At 42.7% G+C, this 22,547-nt stretch overlaps 1 protein-coding gene across 4 annotated transcripts in view; it reads left to right on the top strand.

Annotated features, from left to right (window-relative positions):
* The window catches only part of CNTNAP2 (contactin associated protein 2), a 1,965,211-nt gene that overhangs the window by 1,845,252 nt on the left and 97,412 nt on the right, over positions 1–22,547 (top strand). The window contains exon 22 of one of the 4 annotated variants that reach the window (XM_045053281.1): positions 280–1,478. The exons of the other annotated variants lie outside the window; for them this stretch is intronic. Within the exon in view, the coding sequence (XP_044909216.1) occupies positions 280–386 (107 nt within the window). The 3' untranslated portion in view covers positions 387–1,478. Of the gene's footprint in view, positions 1–279; positions 1,479–22,547 lie in introns of those variants that run through there. 4 annotated transcript variants of the gene reach the window in all.

Consider the following 22,547-nt stretch of genomic DNA (forward strand, 5'->3'; position numbering starts at 1 on the left):
TCAAAAGAACTTGTCCAGGGGCGCCTGGGTGGCGCAGTCAGTTAAGCGTCCGACTTCAGCCAGGTCACGATCTCGCGGTCCGGGAGTTCGAGCCCCGCGTCAGGCTCTGGGCTGATGGCTCAGAGCCTGGAGCCTGTTTCCGATTCTGTGTCTCCCTCTCTCTCTGCCCCTCCCCCGTTCATGCTCTGTCTCTCTCTGTCCCAAAAATAAATAAACGTTGAAAAATAAAATAAAATAAAATAAAATAAAATAAAATAAAATAAAGAACTTGTCCAGCAGGGATGCAGCGGGAAGTCAAGGGTTGCCATCAATGGGCAACAAGAAGCGGCTGTTCAGTGGAGGAAAGCCTCGGCATTGGTCAGGCGTCCATCCCGAGACACTGGTGAGTGCCCACGTCTCGCCACGTGCCTTCCTGCCATTCAGTCAAGAATAACTGAACATGTTAAGTGCTTCTTCGGGGCCATAAGCATTCCTTCAACACAGACTCTACACCATGATACTACAATGGTCCTAAAGATACCACACGGGGATGTTCTTGGAGTGACATCCACTGTGAACTCACACCTGTAACAGTGAATTTCATGGCTTTAGGAAAAGTCACAAAGTCAAGTTCCACCGGCAACGCTGAGGGCAGCTCAGGGCCTGGAACCCGCTTCGGATTCTGTGTCTCCCTCTCTCTCTGCCCCTCCCCCGCTCGCACTCTGTCTCTCTCGCTCTTAAAAATAAATAAACATAAAAATCAAAATAAAGAGAGAATTTACTGTGCTGTAAATCTGTGCCAAGTGAGCGTTACACCTAGAGTTTTCCGTAGACCAAAGGAAAATTGTGCTGTGCACATACAATGTGTGTGTGCCAGTGTTGCATGAAGAACATATAAACACCTGTAAGGAAGTCCCTGATCCCCAGGTGGAGATGGTAGCATGCACAGGACAGGAGGGTGAGATGCTGCCACTCATCCCCAGGGCACTGACTTCCAGCAGCGACAGACTCTCATCTGCCCTACATTTCTGAACCCTTCTAGGAGGAAGTCGGAAGCACCAGCAACAAAGTTCCACAAGATAGAAATTTCACCAGCTCTCATTATGTCCATTTTTTTTTATTTACCAGCTGAGTGATGTCATAGATTTACGGATGTGATTTCCAGCAACGGATTTAATCGTATCTCAAAAATCTTTAAATCAGGGGAGAAAAATATAAGTTGAAGCCTGAAGCAGCATCTTCTATTTACTTTTTCTCCCCCAATGTTTCTTCAATGCCGTGGATAAAGATACAAATAGAATGTTTATTAAGTTTGCAAATGACACACAGCTGAGAGGATGATTTAATAAGTTGGATGATAAAAACAAAAACATAAAACAAAAACCTTCAAAAGCATCTCGATGGCCTAGAAAGACAGAATAAAATAATGACATGAAAGATAATAAAGACAAACTGACCTCCTGCCTTAAACCAAAAAAGAAAAAAAAAAAAAAACTAAGTAGAAGACAGAAGACCTTCTGGTATCATGAAAAAGACATAGGTTGATTTCATGGGGAGTTTGATATGAGCCAATACGTTGGGGCGATTGATGTTTAAATAAGTATGGTACTGAGCTATGTTTTTCTAAAATTGTTTTTAAACATTTATTTATTTTTGAGACAGAGAGAGACAGAGCATGAACGGGGGAGGGTCAGAGAGAGAGAGGGAGACACAGAATGGGAAACAGGCTCCAGGCTCCGAGCTGTCAGCACAGAGCCCAACGCGGGGCTTGAACTCACGAACCACAAGATCATGACCTGAGCCGAAGTCGGAAGCCCAACCGAGGGAGCCACCCAGGCGCCCCTGAGCTATGTTAATAAGAGAATCGTATCCAGAGCAAGAAGTACAGTGACACCCCAGCGGGATGTCATGGCCTATCCCTAAGCACCTCATTTTAGCACAGATATTAATCTTCTGATGAAAAGACTAGATGAACAAAAGCCTACCCTCCCCCCCCCTCCCCCCCCCCCCCTGCAAAAAGAAAAATCAGAAGGCCTGGGGATACTAAGATATGATTAAAAGACATGAGAGAATCCATTTCCAGGCTTTGACAACTACAACCTGGACAGGTGAAGCCTCCTAGAGGCTGACTCACCGGGACCAGAGAAGACCAGTGAAAGCAAGACTTCGGTCCCTGCAAGAAGATCTTCCTAATAATTACCGCTATTTAAAAAAATGAGTGGCCGCCATTTTGAGGCCGTGGACTCTCCATTACCGAGAGTATCTCAGCGAAGGCTCACTGGAAATTGGGTTGTACCTTGCGTTTCCTGGATTGAGTGAGACCAGATCGGAGAAAACCTAAAAACCCTTGTAACAGTATGATTTATCACGGGAGCGATTTTCTTTTTTAAAAAGGTGGGAAATGCAACATTAAAGTGGAGATGTTCCTCCTGTTCCGTGTGAGAACCAAAAGGGTAATTCGATTCAGGGCTCCTCGGTATCAGTCAATGCCGTGGACGCAGGCTAGATATGAATTAGAAGAATGTCACTGCACACTACACATCCCATCGTGAATGTTAGTGTAATATCCTGTTTTAGGATGGCGTATTCATTTTAATTTTAATGTTTAGAAAGGTAATTACGAGCCCTCTTTTATATTGCTTTTCAAGTTAACTCTTTGTGCCAGGGTTGTAAATCACAGTAATATAAAATCATAATAAAGTAGATGTAATTTGTAAGAAAAAGGCAGCAATTTGTCTGCATAAATTTGAGAAACTATGCTTGGGAAAAGTTGAATACTAATGCAGGGCAATTGTGGCTTTACTGATCATTTGTCAGTGGCAGTGTCTGGGGTGGTAAAATTAAAGGTAAATATCTATCCACTTGAATTTAATATAGTTTGTAAGTCTTAATGCTCCCAGATCATGATATTTTCCAAGCTGCTGTTATTTAAAACGACTCTGACAAAAGATATACCTATTGGTAGCCACTATATGATTTCCGTTATATCCTAAAATGTGAATATTGTGATCTTATGATAAAAGATCCTTATTCTAGGGCTTTCCAAAACTTTCTGGAACTTTGGCAAAGGCTCCTCGCAAGGCAGGAAATGACATATTTCTATCTCCACTCACCGGGGAGGTGGTATACTGTGGTAGGCATTACACTGCTCACTGAATATTTCTGTGAATTGAATATTTCAATTCAAAAATTGTGAGTACAAAATACATGTGCAAATTTCTGAGCTAGGCCATTTAATTACTGGTCCAAGACCCTCCAGAGTCCTTCTGTCCCTTTGTTGTGGGGACTGGAAAACCTAAAGACCATGGTGGTTCCATCACCTGGGTCCCTCCATGACCACAATGAACAGAGAACCCTGTCAACTCATGACAAACCTATAGTACGATAAAAAAAAAAAAATCTCTTGTTTTTTTAAGCTACTGAAACTAAGGTGCTACTTGTTACTGTGGCATAACCTCACCTATCCTGATTGATATATAAGAGTTAGAACTAAGAACAGACTTCATTGTCACCACATGGGTTTATACTCCTTAACGACTTGCAAACGATATGACTCTACAACATTACTTGACATCTTGTGCATTCTGTTTCCCTACATGTGAAATCGGAATAGTAACCATCCATACCTCACAGGAGTTGGCAAAATAATCCATGTTTAAGAGATAGCTCAGGGTCCTGCCACAGAGTATGTGTGTGATACACATTAGCTATTTTTGTTCATTCATAATTAGGCAAGTATGTAATGATCACTTGCCATATTCCAGGCATTCGTATGCCATTGATACACCAGTGGTGTTCAAGAGAGGCACAATTGCTGCCTTTAGAGGGCTTGAGCTCTGTCTGGAAGAGAGGAAGTTGAAGCACACATGGCAAGGTGAACAGAAGGAAGTACAGGATCCTTCAGGAACAGGTAGGAAGGGTGCTTCACCCAGCCCAGGAGACGAGGGAAGGCATACCAGAGGAAGTGGCACAGAAGCTGAGACCCGAGTGAAAAGTCAGAACTGTCTGGGCAAAGGAGCCAGGTGGTGTAGACAGCAGAAAGAAGAAGGATTTTCCAATTCTCTGTTGCTCTACAACAACCTACCCAAAACTCTGTGGCTTGAACAATACTTTATGATTGCACACAATGATTCTGTGGCCTGAATGGATGTGGTCTCAGGTGAGGTGTTAACGTGACTAGAAGATCCAAAGTGTCCTCACTCACATGGATGCCCAGGAATCTAGCAGAGGCTGTCAGCCGGGGGGACTCAGTTCTCCTTCACTGGCTCTACATCATGGCCATATGGGCGTCCTCCCTGCGTGACGGCTGGGATCTAGGAATGGGCATCCCAAAAAGTCAAGGTGCAAGCTGGAGATCCCTAAGACCCCACCTCAGAAGTTACTTGTATCCCTTTTACCTCAAGTTATCGGCCAAAATCTGGGCTCCAGCCCATATTCCAGGAAAAGAGAAGCAGACTCTGTTTCTTAGTGGCTTTGTGACAAATTCCCACTGCAAAGAACATGTCGGATGGGAGGTATGGTTGTGAGCATCTTTGGAAACACAGTGTGCTATGGGGGAAGTTTGAGGAACCACAGCAGGCTTCATTCAGAGTAGTTGAACCTACAGTATGAAGAGTCAAGTGATAAAAAAAAAAAAGTCAGCAGCAGTAAGCAGGTACAGACTAAGGCAGACTTTACGAGTGGATCCAAATGTCCTCCTTTGCCTGGGAAAGTCCCAATTTCCTCCTGCCGGGACGAGAATGAATTATTAGCAATGCCGAGATTCACTCTCAACACGTGACCCAATGGGAATTGATAAATTGTGCGATCACCTGTCTTGTTTTGAGTTTGCCCAAGAGGAGCACTTGAGATCAGAGCCCCAGCCTATGTTCCAGGGAAGGAACCTACTCTTGGGGGAGTAGTAGCAAGGAGATGAGGAGATGAGGAATGGCAAGGAGATGAGAGTTTGGGTACAGTTGATTTGGGAGAGGATCCAAGGGCATATTAACAGAGCAGTGGAGGGGAAGGAATGGAGCAATTATGAAGTCACTCATCATCGTGGGCAGTGGGAGCTCAGAACCAGTGGGGAACCATGGGAGGTGGTGCAGAACCTGCCTCAGTATCTTAACTGATGCAGGAGGAAGCATGTTACAGGGTTTATTTACAAGTCATGTCAAGGTATTAACCTTGGGAGCAAAAAGGTGTCATGAAAGGATTTTTTTTTTTTTTTAATCAGGAGAATAAGCTGACTAGGTTGACACTTTAGAAAGACAACATCATCTTCCTGGTGAGAAATGCCCAACAGGGAGTGAGTAAAAAGCTGCAGGGACATCAAACTGAAGGCTGCTATGGCTTAAACAGAACTGCATGTTGTAATGCATAGAACAACTTGGATATGCAGAGGGAACATGGTGTCTTTATTTGTCTCTGACCATCAGACCTTCCTTCCGCATAGCAAGGGCAAACCCACCAAATGCCCAGTCTAGTTTATGGTTCAGTCTCCTTGATCATTTCAACAGTCCCTTCTGGTTGTGCTCTGTCCCTCTTGAGTAGAAATGGTCAGTGTCTCCAGTGGCCTTCCCCATCCCTGCTTCTTTCCATAAGATGGTGACCAGGTATACAGAATACAGACAGGGATGGGCGGCAGGATGTGGTAGCTTAAGTGTTTGTTTGACATCATCACAGGGAGGGAGGGGATCATGTTGACCTTCCTTGGGTTTGCATGACCTTCCATCTGCTGGCCTCTAGCACAGCATCCTGGTGGTAAAATGTGTGGTTGGTGAACATACAGTCCCTATCTGACTCCTGCAGTGCTCCAAGGAGCATCTGCCATTGCCCCCTTTGCTCCCTTCTGTCCCCCCAGCTCTCATTTGAGACAGACTCCTAGTCTCTATCATATCCTTCATCCTCCCTATGGCAGATGTCGGCAGTCCCAAGGCAGCCCCGATGGCAAGTCATTGGCTGTATCTCAAGCCCACTCCCCTCAAGACTGAGAGGCTGCCTGCTCACTCTTCTTTCCTTCTTAACAAGGGTGGGTTGCCCTGCATTGGTGTAAGACCCTCTACATGGCAGCCACCCCCTAGAGCCCCAAATGGGAAAGCAAGACACGAACCCCTGCCCTCAGTCCCCTTCCTCACCCTTTATAAGCACACCTACGGCTCTCTGGGACAAAGCTTGGCTCCTCTCTCTCTCCCTCTGTATCTCTTCTTTCTCTCATAGTCCTCTTGGGCTTTAAAACAACAACAAGAACAATTGCCTTGGTTTTACTTCCTGTTTCATGTAGCTACTGACCAAAAAAATTAAAAAATAATTTTAAAAGAAGCCATATGACAAGCAATTCCAAAACTCAGTGGCTTAAAATAATAATCATTTTTTGCTCTCTCACTGAGGGTCAGCTGAGGGCCGAATGTCTCTGCGGTACATCTCTCACCTTTCTCCTGGGGTTGTATAGTTAGCATGGGCATCTTCACCACACGCTAACTGCAGAGGCACGAGAGCGTAAGCCCACTCATGCGAGCACTTTTCAAGCCTCTGGTCTTGCCATACTCACTAACGTGCCGTCATCCAAAGGAAGTCATACAGCCGAATCCAGAGTTGAAGAGAAGGGAAAGACTTCTTCGCTAAGAGGAAAAGCAAAGACAGACACATAGACACCATGGGGGAAGAATTAGGGACACAATCTACCATGTTCCCTCTCACCAAGTTTTGTACAACTAAGAAATAGTCTCCTGTCTCCCCCGTGTTAGCTAGAAGTTTGGGTACTGTCTCTCTATCACAGGAAAACTCTGTGACCTGCTTAGCCCTTGATGGGTTAAAAGGTATGAGTAAAGGAATTGGGGAAAATAATTTATTCACCCAAAAGTATGTTGAGTGCTTGTATACACCAGGTGACAGGGATAGGACAATACATAAAACGGAAAAGCCCTTGCCTTTATCAAGCATATATCCTAAAGGGCAGGGACAAAGAATGAGAAAATAGTTGATAAAATGTTAGCTAGTGATCAATGCTATCAAGAAAAATAAAGGTGTTTAGGAGAGTGTTAGGCTGGCTGGGAAGTCCTGTGGGAGGAGATGGCATTCAAGCAGAGGCCTGATGAAGCTAGGGAGGGCTATGTGTTGGTACCCAGAGGAGAAGCATCCCAGGAAGCATGAAGGGTCATGCAGAGACCGGGAGGTTAGGTGGAGACGTGCTGGGCTTGTTCAAGGAACAGCAAGAGAGACCGTGTGGCTGGAACACAGTAAGGATGGGACAGAGGGGTAGGAGATACCCAAAGTTAGAGGGTTAGCCAGCAGCCAGACAGTGAAGATTGTAGACCATCATGGAGAGTCTTATGCTAAGTGAGATGTGAAGCAGAAAGAGACTTCGGTCTGATTTAGGTACTAGAAGTCTCATTCTGGCTGCCATTTGCCATATTAACTGCAGCTGTTGGGGTGCAGGGGAGGAGAAGGGCAAGATAGATACAGGAGGCCAGTCAAAGTCCAGTGGTAGAGCCCAGGTGAGAGAAGGTGGTCCCTACACCAAAGCCATAGTGATGGTAGCGATGGAGAAGTTATTTTGAATAGGAATGTATCAAAGGTAGAGCCCATAGGATTTGGTGATAGACCAGATGTAGCAGGTGAAAGGAAGAGATGTCAAAGAGATTCCTCAAGTTTGGGGCCTGAATGGATGGGTAAATGGCGGTGCCATTTCCTGAGGGCAACCCTGGGAGACAAGTTTGGGGACTGGGGGAGAAAATTAAGACTTCTGTGTCGGACACGTTCAAGACTATCCCACTGAGGTGTAGTCCTCTGCTGCATGTCAGAAACTGAGCACTTCCTGGAGCAAATCCCACCTTCTCCCATCTCTACACCCCATTCCCTCTGCAGGCAGTGGGGTGTTGACGAGGTCATGGGTCAATACTCAGAAAGGCAAACGAGAAAAGATAGCTCCGGTGAAAAACGACACAAGTGTTATCTCCATACCGTGGAAGAGGACATAGAATAAACACTACAAGGAACAAACTATGCCCAAAATAACCTGGATGAATCTCTAGGGAATTATGCTGGGGGGCGGGGGGGGTGGGGAGCCAATCCCAGAAGGTTCATACCTAATGATTCCGTTTACATGACGGTTTTGAAATGATAAAACCTGGGAAATGGAGGATAGATTAGTGTTTACTGGTGGTTAGTGACAGGTGCAGGAGGGAAGGACAACGAGAATCTGAAGTGGTATAAAAAGGCAAAATGTGGGGCACCTGGGTGGCTCAGTCGGTTAAGCGTCTGACTCTTGATTTCAGCTCAGGTCATGTCTCATGGTCCTAAGGTCAAGTCCTGCATCAGGCTCCACGCTGAGCACGGGAGCCTACTTGGGATTCTCTCTCTCTCCGTCTCTCTCCACCCCTCCCCTGCTCTCTCACATGCTCTCTCTCAAAATAAATAAACTTAATAAAAAAAAAGGCAACACGAGGAATTCTTAGGAATTGTTGAAATTATTCATTATCTTGACTGTGGTGGTGAATACACAAGCCTACACAGATATAAAATTGTATAGAATTACAAACACACACACAAACACATACAATCAGTGAATTCTATCCATCTCAACACAACTGATTGTGATATTATGCTCTAGTTTTGCAAAATGTTTCCTTTGGGGGAAAGTGGGCAAAATATTCAAACTAGTCCACACTCTTCTCTGGAGTCATTTACTCCTGGGCTGGTAGTTCGTCTACCAGGGGCCAGTGCCCTTGACATTGCAGGAGGGTGGTGGACACACAAGAGAAACATGAAATGACTACACTGTCACCTCCTTGTTCACTCTCGGTTCTCCTGCCATTGCCTGTAGACGTTAGGAAATGTACGGGGATGAGACACTTTTTTACAGCTTGGAATCTTGTGGCTCTCCTAGAGTTGTTATTCAAGGGGATGATTAATACAATGCATTTCTAGAAATGGAGACAGAGGAAAATGTGGTAGATTCACCTCCCGGCTACTGTTTTCAGGGAGAGGCCCTACACGCAGCTTATCACTCTGTGATTTATCTCCACGTCCTAAGAGTGGAACGCGGCAGAATTGATGGATGAATAAATGGCAAATAGTTAATTGAAATTTCTGCTCAGTTGCCTTTGGCTTTTATTATAATGATTAAAGAAGAAGTAAAACACTGATGAGAGAGCTTGTTTAAGTGATAGGCGAGAAGTAATATTAAAACTGAAGAGAAGCAATCATATCTAATTTTTCACGTCCTGAAGACAATTTAGCGTAGTCTCAGTACCCAAGATTTCCTACAGGCTGAAGGAAATGTTCTACACGGAAGAAATTTGCCCAGTGACTTACAGTTGAACGTTAGTTTCTCATTCTTTTTTAATTGCCTTCAACTGTCATTCTTAGAAATGTGTTGGGAATTTTTTTTCATTACTATTACTTTTGTAGAATCACGGGAGGTCCTAAGAAATAATGTCTTTAAACTCTGTCATATCACAGCCGAGGGCAACGATGCCTGCAGAGGTGAGGTAGTGAGGCCAATGTCACTCAACAGGCTAATTCACTGTCCTTTCTCAAACAACACGCCGTGAACATCGTCATCATCGCTGCTTGTTGCCCACATGCGTCTTAAGCAAGTACCATTACTAATTACATCCACTTGACCTCAAGACGCACTCTCAGCCTAGAGGTAAAACAGTTGCAAAAGCAAATCTTTTAGTAAAGTTCAGACTGGAAGAAGAGATTATGGAGGGTGAAGGCTAAGAGCACAGGCTCTGGGCTCAGACACCTGGGGTTCCGGCTGTGCCACCTGCTAAAGGAGCTTCGGCAGGTTTTCTGCATGTCTGGTACTACCCAGGGCATGCGCGTTGTTGTGAAGATCCGAAAAGGTATCGAGAATGTAAAGTGCCTATCACGGAGCCTGGCACGTAGCAAGTGCTCAGTACGTCCAGTACATCTTAGAAAGTCTTATTTCATCCGATCTTTGGTTTTTCAATTTGTAAAAATAAAGTAAGGGCTGGCCTCAATGCCAAGTCACTTATTAAAAACAAAACAAAACAAAGAATAGGAGTGCCTGGGTGGCACAGTCAGTTAAGCGTCTGACATCAGCTCAGGTCGTGATCTCATGGTTCTGGAGTTTGAGTCCCATGTTGGGCCATGTGCTGACAGCTCAGAGCCTGGAGCCTGCTTCAGATTCTGTGTCTCCCTCTCTCTCTGCCCCTCCCCTGCTCGCACTCTGTCTCTCTCTCAAAAAAAATAAACATTAAAAAAAAATGAAGAATAAAATAATCATTGAAAACTTTGAGAAACTTTCAATGGAAAATACGTGGGGTACCATCATCTCTCCATCTTGTTTTCCAAGATTAAATTACTTTGCATCAACAAAAACAAACCAAGAAAGGCATTTATCATTAAAATAGTGAAGGAACAGAAATTCATGACGTTTTTAGCTTTGCTCAAACCAGACTGTCAACAGCAGAGAATCTATTTCTATCCCAAATCTTCAGCTTACCTGTCTTTGACACACAGCATCCATTTGTATACGCAATTGTTTCAAATAAGCAAACATTTTGAAAGCCAAAATTCCTCTTATTATAACATTCAGAAGTATTCCAGAAGACACAGAAAATTTAATTTCTTGTATACATACCGTTGGTCCTCATTATTCATAGATTTCATATTTGTGAATGTACCTACTTGTTAAAATTGATCTGTAACCCACAAGAAGTAGACTTTTGCCAACATGAGCAGAGTGGCACATACCTTCCCAGCTGAGGTAGATGGTATAAAGCAATACCACCTTCTTATTCCAGCTCTCGTGCTGTAAACAGTTGTCATATCTCTGGTCTCTTTCATGTCATGTGGGGTATTGGGGGGGGGTTGCATTTTTGTGGGGTTTTTTAATTGGCAGTTTCACTGTTTACAGTCTCATCTAAATGTGGTTCTGAAATGCCATCTATCGCTCCGAAGGCCATGAGGTGCTTTGCAGACAAAATATGTGTGCTAGATAGACTTCATTTGGGCGTAAGTTATGGCACTCTTGGCCATGAGTTCCAGGTTAATGCATCAATGATTATATTAAATAAGGTATCTTGAAACAAAAACACATGTACAACAAGGTCATGTATTGATTGGTTGATGAAATGTGACCAGAGGCTCATAGGAACCTAACCCTGTATTTCTCCTAAGAGCCAAAGTTCAGTATTCACTAATTTGTGTTCACAGTGACCCTATAGACCATAACAGCTGTGAATAATGAGAATCCATTGTATTATTTTTAACTCCCTATCACATAAATATGATACATTGTACTTGCGTAGCACCGGACATAATTATTGTCACATATAATAGAGAGGTTGAGATGAGAGTTGTATTACTTGGTGAAGAAGGGTAGTAAGTCCAACTAGCGGTACCCAGGTGGACTTTGATCTTCCCCTCCCACCCTGTGATATCTGTCAGTGCCTCCTGCGGCACAGAGATTAGCTCCCACTCAGCATCGCTGCATCTTGGGACCCAGGGAAGGAGAATATGACATGTTTTGAGGAGAGGAGCCTGGGCTACCAAGATCCTTTGCATAATCTTGCCAACAAAGTACAGTGTCAACCTTGGAGACCTTGAAGATAAACACATTGAAATGAGATCAGGTCACACGTCATTTGATTAGTGTGAAAGACAAAATAGAAACACACAATGAAAGGTGGACAGAAGCAGAGTTAGCCAACAAGTCAGTGCTTTGGAGATTCCCTCCAGCAGTCTTATAACCACGTTTGGAAAGGCTGGCCTCCGTGCAGACTTTTCTATAACAGCTGAGGGAAGAAAAGAGAAGCCATAGAAAAATGTTTCCTTGGTTTTTGTTTCGGATGTTCGCATGTTTGCTTTGGCTACCCGCCCCCCCCCCAAAGCATTAACTGTTTACAGCAGGTATTCATATGACTTAAAATTTTCTGGGGACAAGCATGGTTAGATTTTGAGTGTGTCTTCTCCATGTTCTGGAAATGAGACAGATAGATTCTGTGGTCTAATAAGATTTTTTTTCTGCTTTTAAATATAGCCATTAAAAGCAATAGCGTGTGCTTATTTATCTGAGGGAGCTAATCTTCTTAAAGAAAGACATTTTCAGTAATTTTTAATTCATAATTCACACCACTTCTCTGAGGCAAATTCATCCTCAAACTATTATCCCATCTTTATCGTCCATGAGGAATTAGCATTTGAAGCATGAACTCAGAGGATGAAACAAAGTCATAAATCAGAAATGAACCATTAGTTCATTTTTCTTCATCATTGCAGTCAACTTTATTTAACAGGCTGCCTCCAGTCTCCTCGACAGCAACTAGGCAGATAAGACAGGGAACAGTGTCTGTTTGAGAGCTTAGTAAATTCACCTGGCAAGTAAGTACCTTCTTAAATCGCCACTTGATAGATGAGGGAAGAGTCTCGGAGAAGTTACAGTGGTGAGTGCCAAGTCATATAGCTAGTCAGGGCAGGTCTTCTGTGCTTCTTTGTCTGTGTATTGTCTGTGTTTATTTTACAAAAAGAGAAAAGGAAGGTAGACAGAGTATATTTCTTGGCATTTCAAAATGGGGACCATATCGGTCTCTGAGAACGTTATGCTCTCCTCTCTCCTTCCCCTCCACAGAAAGATTTATATTCAAATTCCTTGGCTATGTGGGAAGTACAGCAGGAAGTTGGGAGCAAAGACAAGTCCTTCAACATGGAGTGGCAACACAAATCAATGCATAAACTAATTTTTGTGGGCCTCACTATTATTTTGTAGAACATTAAGTTTTTGTAGACTTTTCTTACTGTTAGTCATATGAATCACACCCTAAAGACATGTAAAAATCTTTTAGTTTTTTAGTACTAAGGTTATTTAAGTAAAATTTATTAATATCAAGTTAATGGTAATATAAGGTATAAATGGAGTCACAGCATTGATTGAAAACGAAGTGACCTAGCCTTACAAGTGACTTGCCATCATGTAGCGTAAGAGTTTGATTTTACAGCCTTTTTAAATTTTGTTAATTAACTGACTTTATTCCTTAGAGCAGTTTTAGGCTTACAGAAAACCTGAGGGAAAGTACAGAGAGTTCTATATACCCCCTCACTGTCCCCACATGCACTGTCCCCTCATGTGCATAGGCTCCCCCTCCTTTTATTAACATCTGTTAACGTCATTCACACATCATACTTATTTTTGGCATCCTGTACTGGCCACAACATAGTACACTTGCTATGAATGAAGAATGGTATGATCTTATTAACTAAAAGTCTATGGTTTCTATTAGGGTTCATTCTCCATGTTGCATATTCTATAGATTTTGACACATGCCTAATGACATATATCCACGATTACAGTACCACTAAGGACGCTTTCCTCTAAAATCCCTCATGTTCCATTTTTCTTTCCTCCCCACCCCCAACCCCTGGCAGCTGCTGATTCTTTTACGGTCTCCATAGTCTTGCCTTTTCCAGAATGTCGTGCAATTAGAGTCATATAAGAGGTAGCCTTTTTAGACTGGCTTCTTTGACTTAGCAATATGCATTTGAAATTCCTATGTCTTTTCATGGCTAGATAGTTGTTTTTTTTTCTGGACACTATTGCAGCCTTATTTTGCTGGGGATAGCAGGTGGGCGGCGGGGGGGCGGGTCAGGGATGGGGGGAGATGGAATCAACAAGCTAAGTTTGAACAGCCGTTAGAGGAAAGAGGTGGAAGGTCAATAAAGCAAAAACAATTGTTCAGCTTTTCCTATAATTGAATGAACCTCACAGCTCTTTGACTAGTTGACATCGATGGGAAGCTGGATGCCACCAGTGAAGTGTTTTCATTTCATGCTAGGTGCTGTGTTGGCCCTCTTTTCGTGACTCATGTTTCGAATCATCTTAATCCCAAAGCAATTTGTTTTGTTGATTTTTTAATTGAAGTGTAATTGGCATACAATATTATATTAGTTGCAGGTGTACAACATCGTGATTCAACATTTATATAGATTACAAGATGATCGCCACCATAAATCTAGCTGCCATCTGTCACCATACCAAGTTATTACGTGATAACTATATTCCCTCTGGGGCACATTGCATCCCTGTGCCTTATCCATTTTATAACGGGAAATTTGTACCTTTTAATCTCCCTCCCCTATCTCACACATCCCCCAACACCCTCCCCAATGGCAACTACCAGTGTGTTCCTGTATCTACATGTCCGTTTCTATTTTCTTTGGTTTATTCATTTGTTTTGTTTCTTAGATTCCACATGTAAGTGAACTTGTATGGTATTTGTCTTTCTCTGTCTGACTTATTTCACCTAGCATAATGCTCTCTAGACTTATCCATGTTGGCAGAAATGGCAAGATTTTATTCCTTTTTATGACTGAGTAATATTCCGTTATATATATATTCACACACACCATTTCTTCCTTATCCATCCATTCACTGATGGACACTTAGGTTGTCAAGGTGACTTATTTTTAACAAATATGCACATATCCTCTTTAAGACAATGTCAAATTATCAAATCAGAGAGGAGAACTCACACTAATAATTAACATAGCTTTGCATGTTCTATGGGTCTCTTCGCATTATATGTTACTTAATGGCCCTTATCTATTTTTGAAAAATGTTGTATTCGTTTCTCCCGCTTCCTTTCCAAAAGAGTCCGGCAGACCTGTTCATTTGAGGTATCTGCAAAACTTTCCCACTAAGACTGAACACTTTCAAGGTTTAGAAAAATGGCTCCAAGCCACGATTCATGAGCAATGAGCAGATATTTCTTGTACAACCACTGTATGCTTGAAGTTGGCATAGGGACTGGTTTTTTAACTTCCTGTTCATTTTATTTTGACAAAAATATCTTCTTCCACCAAAAAAAAAAAAAATGAAGAAAAAAACCCACTTTGTGTATTGAGTTTTGAAAACGCAAGAGAAGCAACATGAACAGAGAGTGAAGGATCTATTTCCCTGTGATTGCCCCAATCTCCCAAAGATGCCCCATTTTCCATACCAGGTGTCCTCATAGGACCCTATCAGCTCGGCTGTCCCCAGGTGGCTACAAGTTCCCTGTGCCCCTAGTCCTATCCTGAAGGAGCCGTCATGGAGGGATTTGGAGGAGAGACAAGGATCCTTTTCGGGGAGAAAAAGGGACTGAAGTCAGAAGATGGGGTAGATGCTACCCCAGGCTTGTGCTTCAGGAGCAGAACCAGTCTGCTCCCCGCAAGAGAGGTGACCTCAGTGACAAGACCACATGTCACTTTGACATGTAACAGGCACTGTGCTCATGAGTGTTTTTAAAACAGATTCCTACCCCCGGGGTAAAAATAATACAGAGATCTAGAGCAGTTGTCTACTAGGGTACAGTCAATGGAAGCCCATTTATGGTTCTTTTTTTTTTTAATGTTTATTTATTTTTGAAAGAGACAGACAGAGCATGAGTGAGCAAGGGGCAGAAAGAGAGGGAGACACAGAATCTGAAGCAGGTTCCAGGCTCTGAGCTGTCAGCCCAGAGCCCGACGCTGGGCTCGAGCTCACGAACCATAAGATCATGACCTGAGTGAATGTCAGATGCTTAACCGACTGAGCCACCCAGGCGCCCCAGCCCATTTATGGTCCTTACACACACTCTCAGTTACCCTGAGAAAACTGATACATGTTACCTGTCCCTCACTTCCATTCATTGTCGGGAGCAAAAGGATGAATTAAACACACACACACACACACACACACACACACACACACACACACCCCAAGAGTTGGTCAAGAGAACAGATTTGCCATCAGCAAATACAGTTGGCACCCAATAGCCAGCCAGTCATTCTGCCGTCTGCCACATGTCACCTCCACAGGCCAGGATCTCTTGATGTCTGCTGGATGGACTTGTTCTTTTCCCCGGACGAGGCCCACCACAGACAGATACTGTTTGAGGAGACAGCGGCTGGGGGCAAACATCCCCTCCCTCACTCCCCACCATGCGCACAGACATGGTCACCAACGACACCAACTGGTGAACCCGCCTCCCCATAAACATTTCAGAGCATTCATTAGTTTTGTCAAAGGCATGTCTTCCTCGGCTGATGACAAGCCACACTGTTAAGATAACTGCTTTCAGAATGATGAAAATCCAAGTGGCACTCATGAAAATTTGTAGTGTATGGTAGAATCAGAATCTGTTTCCAGTGTTATGTGCACACATAAATGGATTTTTCTTAATAAAAAACACATGTTTCAGTATTCACAGCGTCCTAAATTTTTAAAATAGCAATATAATTGATTACTATAATATCTTTATATATCTAGACTCAGTATTCAAGGAGAAAGACGTGAAATTTAAGCTCGCAATAAAAAGTAAAGGAATAAACAAAAAATAATTGTCAGCTGGGGTCAAAATGTTTCTTGTTTTTAAAAAATCATTGTGCATAACATTTAGAAATCAGAGCCCAACCCTCTATCACACGGGAGGGAGACTGCGCAGAAAATCAAGCTGATCGCCTGCTCTATGCCTCTGCAAATTCTAACCCTAAGATATTTCTCTACAATGCTTGCAAGAAAAAAAAAAAAACATACTAAATCTGCAAGACATTTTGCATTATTTTCAAAGTTCCCTGTATTCTGATTCCCTTTGTCAAGGACAGGGATATAAAAACTAAATCCAATTTGCAAGGGTGAGAATTCTCGCTCACTGTTTACCCTATCAGTGAAGAATGATAGCGATCACATTTTATATAATGCATTCCACAGGTGTGAGCACCAGACAAGCCCATCACTTCCTATCTCGCATGCAGATGGCACCTGTACGCTATGTTCCCGCTGCGGAGTCATTAAAGCACTGGTTCATTTCCCACCGTAATTGGGTCCCCTTCCAGTCTTTTATGTCAAACACATTACTCACACTGGCATTCGTGCTCACTTCTCTGCAAAACCCTTCTCCGGTGCGATCCTGCCTCTAAACGCACGTGATAAATATGTCAGCGTGCAATGCTGTCCTATCTCCAAGGACCATCAGTCACTGAAGTCCAGAGAACCTTTTCTAGCAGCCTTCTTGGGTTTATACCCATGAGGGTATTTTGTCGTGACTGCCCGGAGACTTATTACCTGAGATGGCTTTTGTTGAAGAGCGGATCTGGGGTTTCCCTAGTGCCTTTTTTTTTTTAGCTTCCTTCCATAAAAACGACAAGCACGAGTCAGATTTTACATTTGTGTGAATGTGCATCCAGGGACATAAGTATTCTGACAGTGCTGAGTCCCATGGAGATGAGGGTTTAAGACTACCCAGTACCTGAAGATCTCTACCAGATGCGGGAGCCATAGCTCAGTAGGGAGAGGCCATACCTAGTCCAATACCAGGCTGAATTAAGGGAGTGAACAGTCAGAAAAGACGTGTGTAAATAACTTCTATTTGAGGTAGAAAATGTTAAGATCATCAGAGCACCCAAAAACACCCTTTGATATCTCAGAAGTAGCAGCACTTAATTCTGTTTCATTCTCTTGGTCTCCACGCAGTGGTACCTGGATGGTGAAGAAAATGCCAACAGCAAGAAGGTCAACATTTCATATTTTAGCCCTAGAAGGAAAAAGAAAACATGCCCCAGATCGGCACTAGCTAGGAGCAGAGAAACCCAGAAGCAAAGTTACTTTCTTTCAAACGACAGGCTGTCACAAAAGGAGGGTTTCAGAATTCTGTAAGCACACGAATTGAGAAGGCAGATTTTTTTCCTCTCACACAGGAGGACAAAGAGAAGAGTAGCTGATTCAGCTATTAGGGTAAAAGGAAGCTTGCTAAATGCTACGGACCAGGAATACACTGCGGGTGTTGTGTTTTTGAGCCAATTTAGATACTCAGATTAACTATGGACACAGTGTAGAAAATCCAAATTTCTACAAGTTCTGTGTTTCATTTGAAGTCCAAGATAGGTTCAAACTGACAGGTTTTGGGGGTACCTGGGTGTCTCAGTCGGTTGGGCATCCGACTTCGGCTCAGGTCGCGATCTCACGGTTTGTGAGTTCGAGCCCCGCGTTGGGCTCTGTGCTGACAGCTCGGAGCCTGGAGCCTGCTTCGGATTCTGTGTCTCCTTCTCTCCCTGCCCCTCCCCAACTTGTGCTCTGTCTCCCTATGTCTCTCAAAAAATAAATAAACGTAAAACATAAATCAATAAGCAAACATTAAAACAAATTTTTTTTTAACTGATGGGTTTTCACTGATGAAAACAGATGCCTCTGATTAATTGCTGCAGTATAGTTACACCCTCGTTGGGGGGGGAGTCAGCTATTGATGAAGAGGACACGAGCCACTCCCTACCGGCCAAACACTTGTTGGGTGGGCCAAAATAAACCCAATCTAGCTGCCTTCCCACCGCTCCGCCCAGATCCCAGCACCTAGTCTCAGTGACTGTGTGTATGCTGTGCTGATTTCCGTCTCTGGTGGATGTGAGCTCTGTAACAGATGGAACATGTTGGGCTAACAGGTAGCAGATGGCTATAATTGCCTCAGCCACCTACACTGGCCAAGTATCCTTTTTATTTGCCTAAAATTTCTCCCAAATTCTGATGTGAGTAGAGATTTGTTTTTTCATGGAGACAGTTGTATGGCCACCATGATTGACGAGCATGTTGAAGAATAAAACGACCGAACTCGTTCTTACTCTTCACACCCGTCTCACTACACGCACCCACGCCCAGACACGCGCAGGCTTACACAAGGGCAAACGTGCCTGCCCCATGGTGTTTTTCTCTGACACGTTGAAGGCAGCCTCAAAGAGTGAAGGAAAAAAACAATTGCAGGATCAAGGTCGGTTAGAATTTGGTTTGGCTCGTAAATCAAAGGCCTAACCAGCAAGATGACTTCGGTGTTTGGCCAGGTCTCTGAGTTCCGGGGGCGGGGTGGAGGGCACATTATCCAATTATTGGTAACAGACATAAAGAACCTAGCACAATAGGTGGCCAAAGCTACTCAACATATCCGGGATAAATAAGGAGATGGGATGGGAATTGGCCAAGAGCCAACTGCAGAGGTTCTGTAGTAACCTTTGAGACGCGGTCCTCCAGAGTTCAGCTCAAAGTACAAACCATTACTGGCGCGGCGGACGAGGATTCCCGTCTCACGTGGTTCATCCTGTCATTCCTGGTCCATTCCAAGAAAGTCTAACGGCAGCCTAGATACTTGAGAGAGAGAAGTCATGGCTTGAACATGATTGATGGTTGTGTTGACATTTATGATTCTCCATGCTTACAAGTTTCAGGTTGAGGGCCAAGCTCCCTGGGTCAGAGAGGGGAAGAAAGAGCACAGGTGCTTCCAACTGTTCTAAAGCCCATGCTGCACGTCGCTCACCAGAAAGCCCCCTACGCAGGCTACTCATCCATGGTTTACCACCTGAAACCTCCATTCTCAAAGGCACACTGGTACCCATCTCTGCAAAAAGGCATAAAAATCATTTTTTTATCAAAAAAAAATTTTTTTAATGTTTTTATTTATTTTTGAGACGGAGAGAGACAGAACGCGAGTAGGGGAGGGGCAGAGAGAGGGGGAGACACAGAATCCGAAGCAGGGTCCAGGCTCTGAGCTGTCAGCACAGAGCCCGATGCGGAGCTCGAACTCGTGAACCGTGAGATCATGACCTGAGCTGAAAACCGCCCCAAAAATCATTTTTAAATATAAAAAAAGTTACTGTTTTTATTCACCCATTTAAAACATACACGCTAAACATCCACATAATTAAACATTATAAAGCTTATATATAATTAAGCTCAAAATAATAATTAAGCATTACTTTTATGTATAGTTACCCTAGGAAGATGAACTCACTTTCTGATTATCACTGTGGGTAAACAAAAGAGCTCTTGTACCAATTTTGCTTTAATTAAAATTGCACAATTTATACAAACCTATGACCCTTCCCTTTATAGAGTAAAAAAAGCAAATCTTTGTATTTCTTAAAAATGATTTAGGCATAAAGGACATCTTAACAGTGTCATTATTCTTTATTTGGTCCTAAACTTGGGAAAGGCAAAATCAAGAATAGTTATTAGAGGAGATAAGATATAAGTATCTAAAGATGAGATACGTTTACAGGTGAATTGTGAAAAAGAACACCATGAGAAAACAACAATGATTATTATGCACTTAATTTTTTTTCAAAATCATAAGACCCTTTTCAAAAATGATTGAAGAACATGTGAAAAAGAGGGGCGCCTGGGAGGCTCAGTCAGTTGAGTGTCGGGTTCTTGATTTTGGCTCAGATTATGATCTCACAGTTCACGAGTTTGAGTCCTGAGTTAGGCTCTGCGCTGACAGCATGGAGCCTGCTTGGGATTCTCTCTCTTCCTCTCTCTGCCCCTCCTCTGCTTCTGCATTCTCTCTCTCTCTCAAAATCAATAAACAAATATGAAAAATTTTTTAAAAAAGAATATGTGAAAAAGAGACATAACAGACTATGTTGGTGACAAGGAGCTTCTATTTTCTTTTTTTTTAATTATGTTTAATGTTTTTATTTATTTTTGAGACACAGAGAGAAAGAACATGAGCAGAGGAGGGGCAGAGAGAGGGGGGAGACACAGAATCCGAAGTAGGCTCCAGGCTCTGAGCTGTCAGCACAGAGCCTGACACAGCCTCGAACTCACAGAGTGTGAGATCATGACCTGAGCTGAAGTTGGATGCTTAACCACCTGAGCCACCCAGGTGCCCCAAGGAGCTTCTATCTTCTTGGGCACAGAATAGTTTAATCATTTAACAGATAAAAGACCCAGATTTTACTTTCACAACTTTGTATGTTATTCATGTAACAATCTGTAGTAGATGAGTTATTGATATATCTTTACATGTATGTAGTTAGACACACATAGATCTATAAGTATACATGTAGATAATAAGTTGAAAGCTTTTAACTGTAGCTTTAAATATTCTTTATCAGTATATTAAATAAAGCTGTATATATCATTTACTTTACCATGTTGGTTAATTGTGCCTTTTTAAATAAACCAAAAATCAAATCCATTATCTTGTTTATATATGTATATTTCATTTTAATTATCATATACAGTACAATCAACTTTATTAATTATCATATTTAATCAATGTAACTAACTCTTCTCCAGACATAAGAGAACACCAGAGGACAAAACACAAAGAATTGCTTAGTAATTTCTTTGCTTTTTAAGAACACGGATTTCAGAAGCACTTGGGTGGTTCAGACAGTTAAGCATCTGACTCTTGATTTCAGGTGAGGTCATGATCTCATGGTTTGTGAGATCAAGCCCCATGTCGGGCTCTGCACTGACAGCATAAGCCTGCTTGAGATTCTCTCTCTCCCTGTCTCTGTACCCCTCTCCATGCACGCGTGTGTGTGCATGCGCTCTAAATAGATAGATAGATATAGATAGATAGATAGATAGATAGATAGATAGATAAGAAATTACAGTTTTTGATAACATAATCATTCTGACATACAGCATTCAAAAATTTCATTAAACACTTAAAAATTCACTAGTACCTTTATTTAGTTGGATACAATTATATGCATGTGTATGAGTGTGTATATACATTTCTAATAATTTCTGAAGACAGTAATGACTTATTTAACTCATAAAAACAGAACAAAAGATTCAGAAATTTTAAATCATAAGAAATTTAGTCTTGGTCTCGTACAAACCAAATTACTGTGCCGATATTATTTTTATATGGGAAACCTAATTTTAAAAACTCTAAGTCATACTCAAGGCTGCTTCTTCTTATCTTGTAACTATAGTAACAAAATCTATTTTGTAAATAGAGTTTCCAGTGTCCACAAAAGAAACACAAACAGCATAATAATTTTTTCCTGTCTTTACACGTTTTTTTGACAGTTAATCTGGACTAGAAATTCTTAAAGTGTGCCCCTAGTGACAGGATGATTATTTCAGTCAGTAGCCACTACAATTCAGAATTTTCCCTGGTGTGATTGTGCCCGTTAGAGGAATAAGCACATGAGCTAAGGCAATGTGAGAAAGCAGGTGTTTATCTGGAGGAAGTGTGTGGGTTTAGATCAGTAAGATACCGTGAGAACGACAGCACTTCCCAAGGATGGCCCTGGGCAGCTTCCCGTCCTCAGGCTTCGCCAAAGCCCTAATCATCAGAAATCAGAGGCCAGACAATACCTTCTGATTCCAACCAGACTAATCTGAACAAGGCAGTTCTCAGGAACACAAAGACGAGACTGATGATGAAGTTCTTATGAGGTTCTAAACTAGGGACCAAGTCAGAGTTTACCTGAACACCTTCTGAACTTCTCGGCCACTGGAGCTGGTTCCAGAGCAGACTTGCCTGCTTATGCCCGTTGTCTCGCTGTAGACTTTCTCCTCCTATAGACAATACCACCTGCGACAAGCAGACGGACCATGGGAATAGATATGAGAAGACCAGAAAACAACTTCCCAAAAGAACAATCAGTATCTGAGCAGACACCCAAAAGTCATTGCAGTTCCTAGGGGTGAGGGTGGGGGTATGACAACACCAGAGAAGGAAATAGGGGAAGAAGGGAAGGAGGAGGAGGGAGACAGGGAGAGAGGTAAACTTCTAAACTGAAAGGTGTCAGTGAAACACTGGAGCTCACTTTAACGTGAGCTTCCTTCCAGCCGTGGGCAGTGCATCACTTCAAACAGC

The sequence above is a fragment of the Felis catus genome, chromosome A2 (genome assembly GCF_018350175.1).
Source record: "Felis catus isolate Fca126 chromosome A2, F.catus_Fca126_mat1.0, whole genome shotgun sequence".
Taxonomy (NCBI): Eukaryota; Metazoa; Chordata; class Mammalia; order Carnivora; family Felidae; genus Felis; species Felis catus.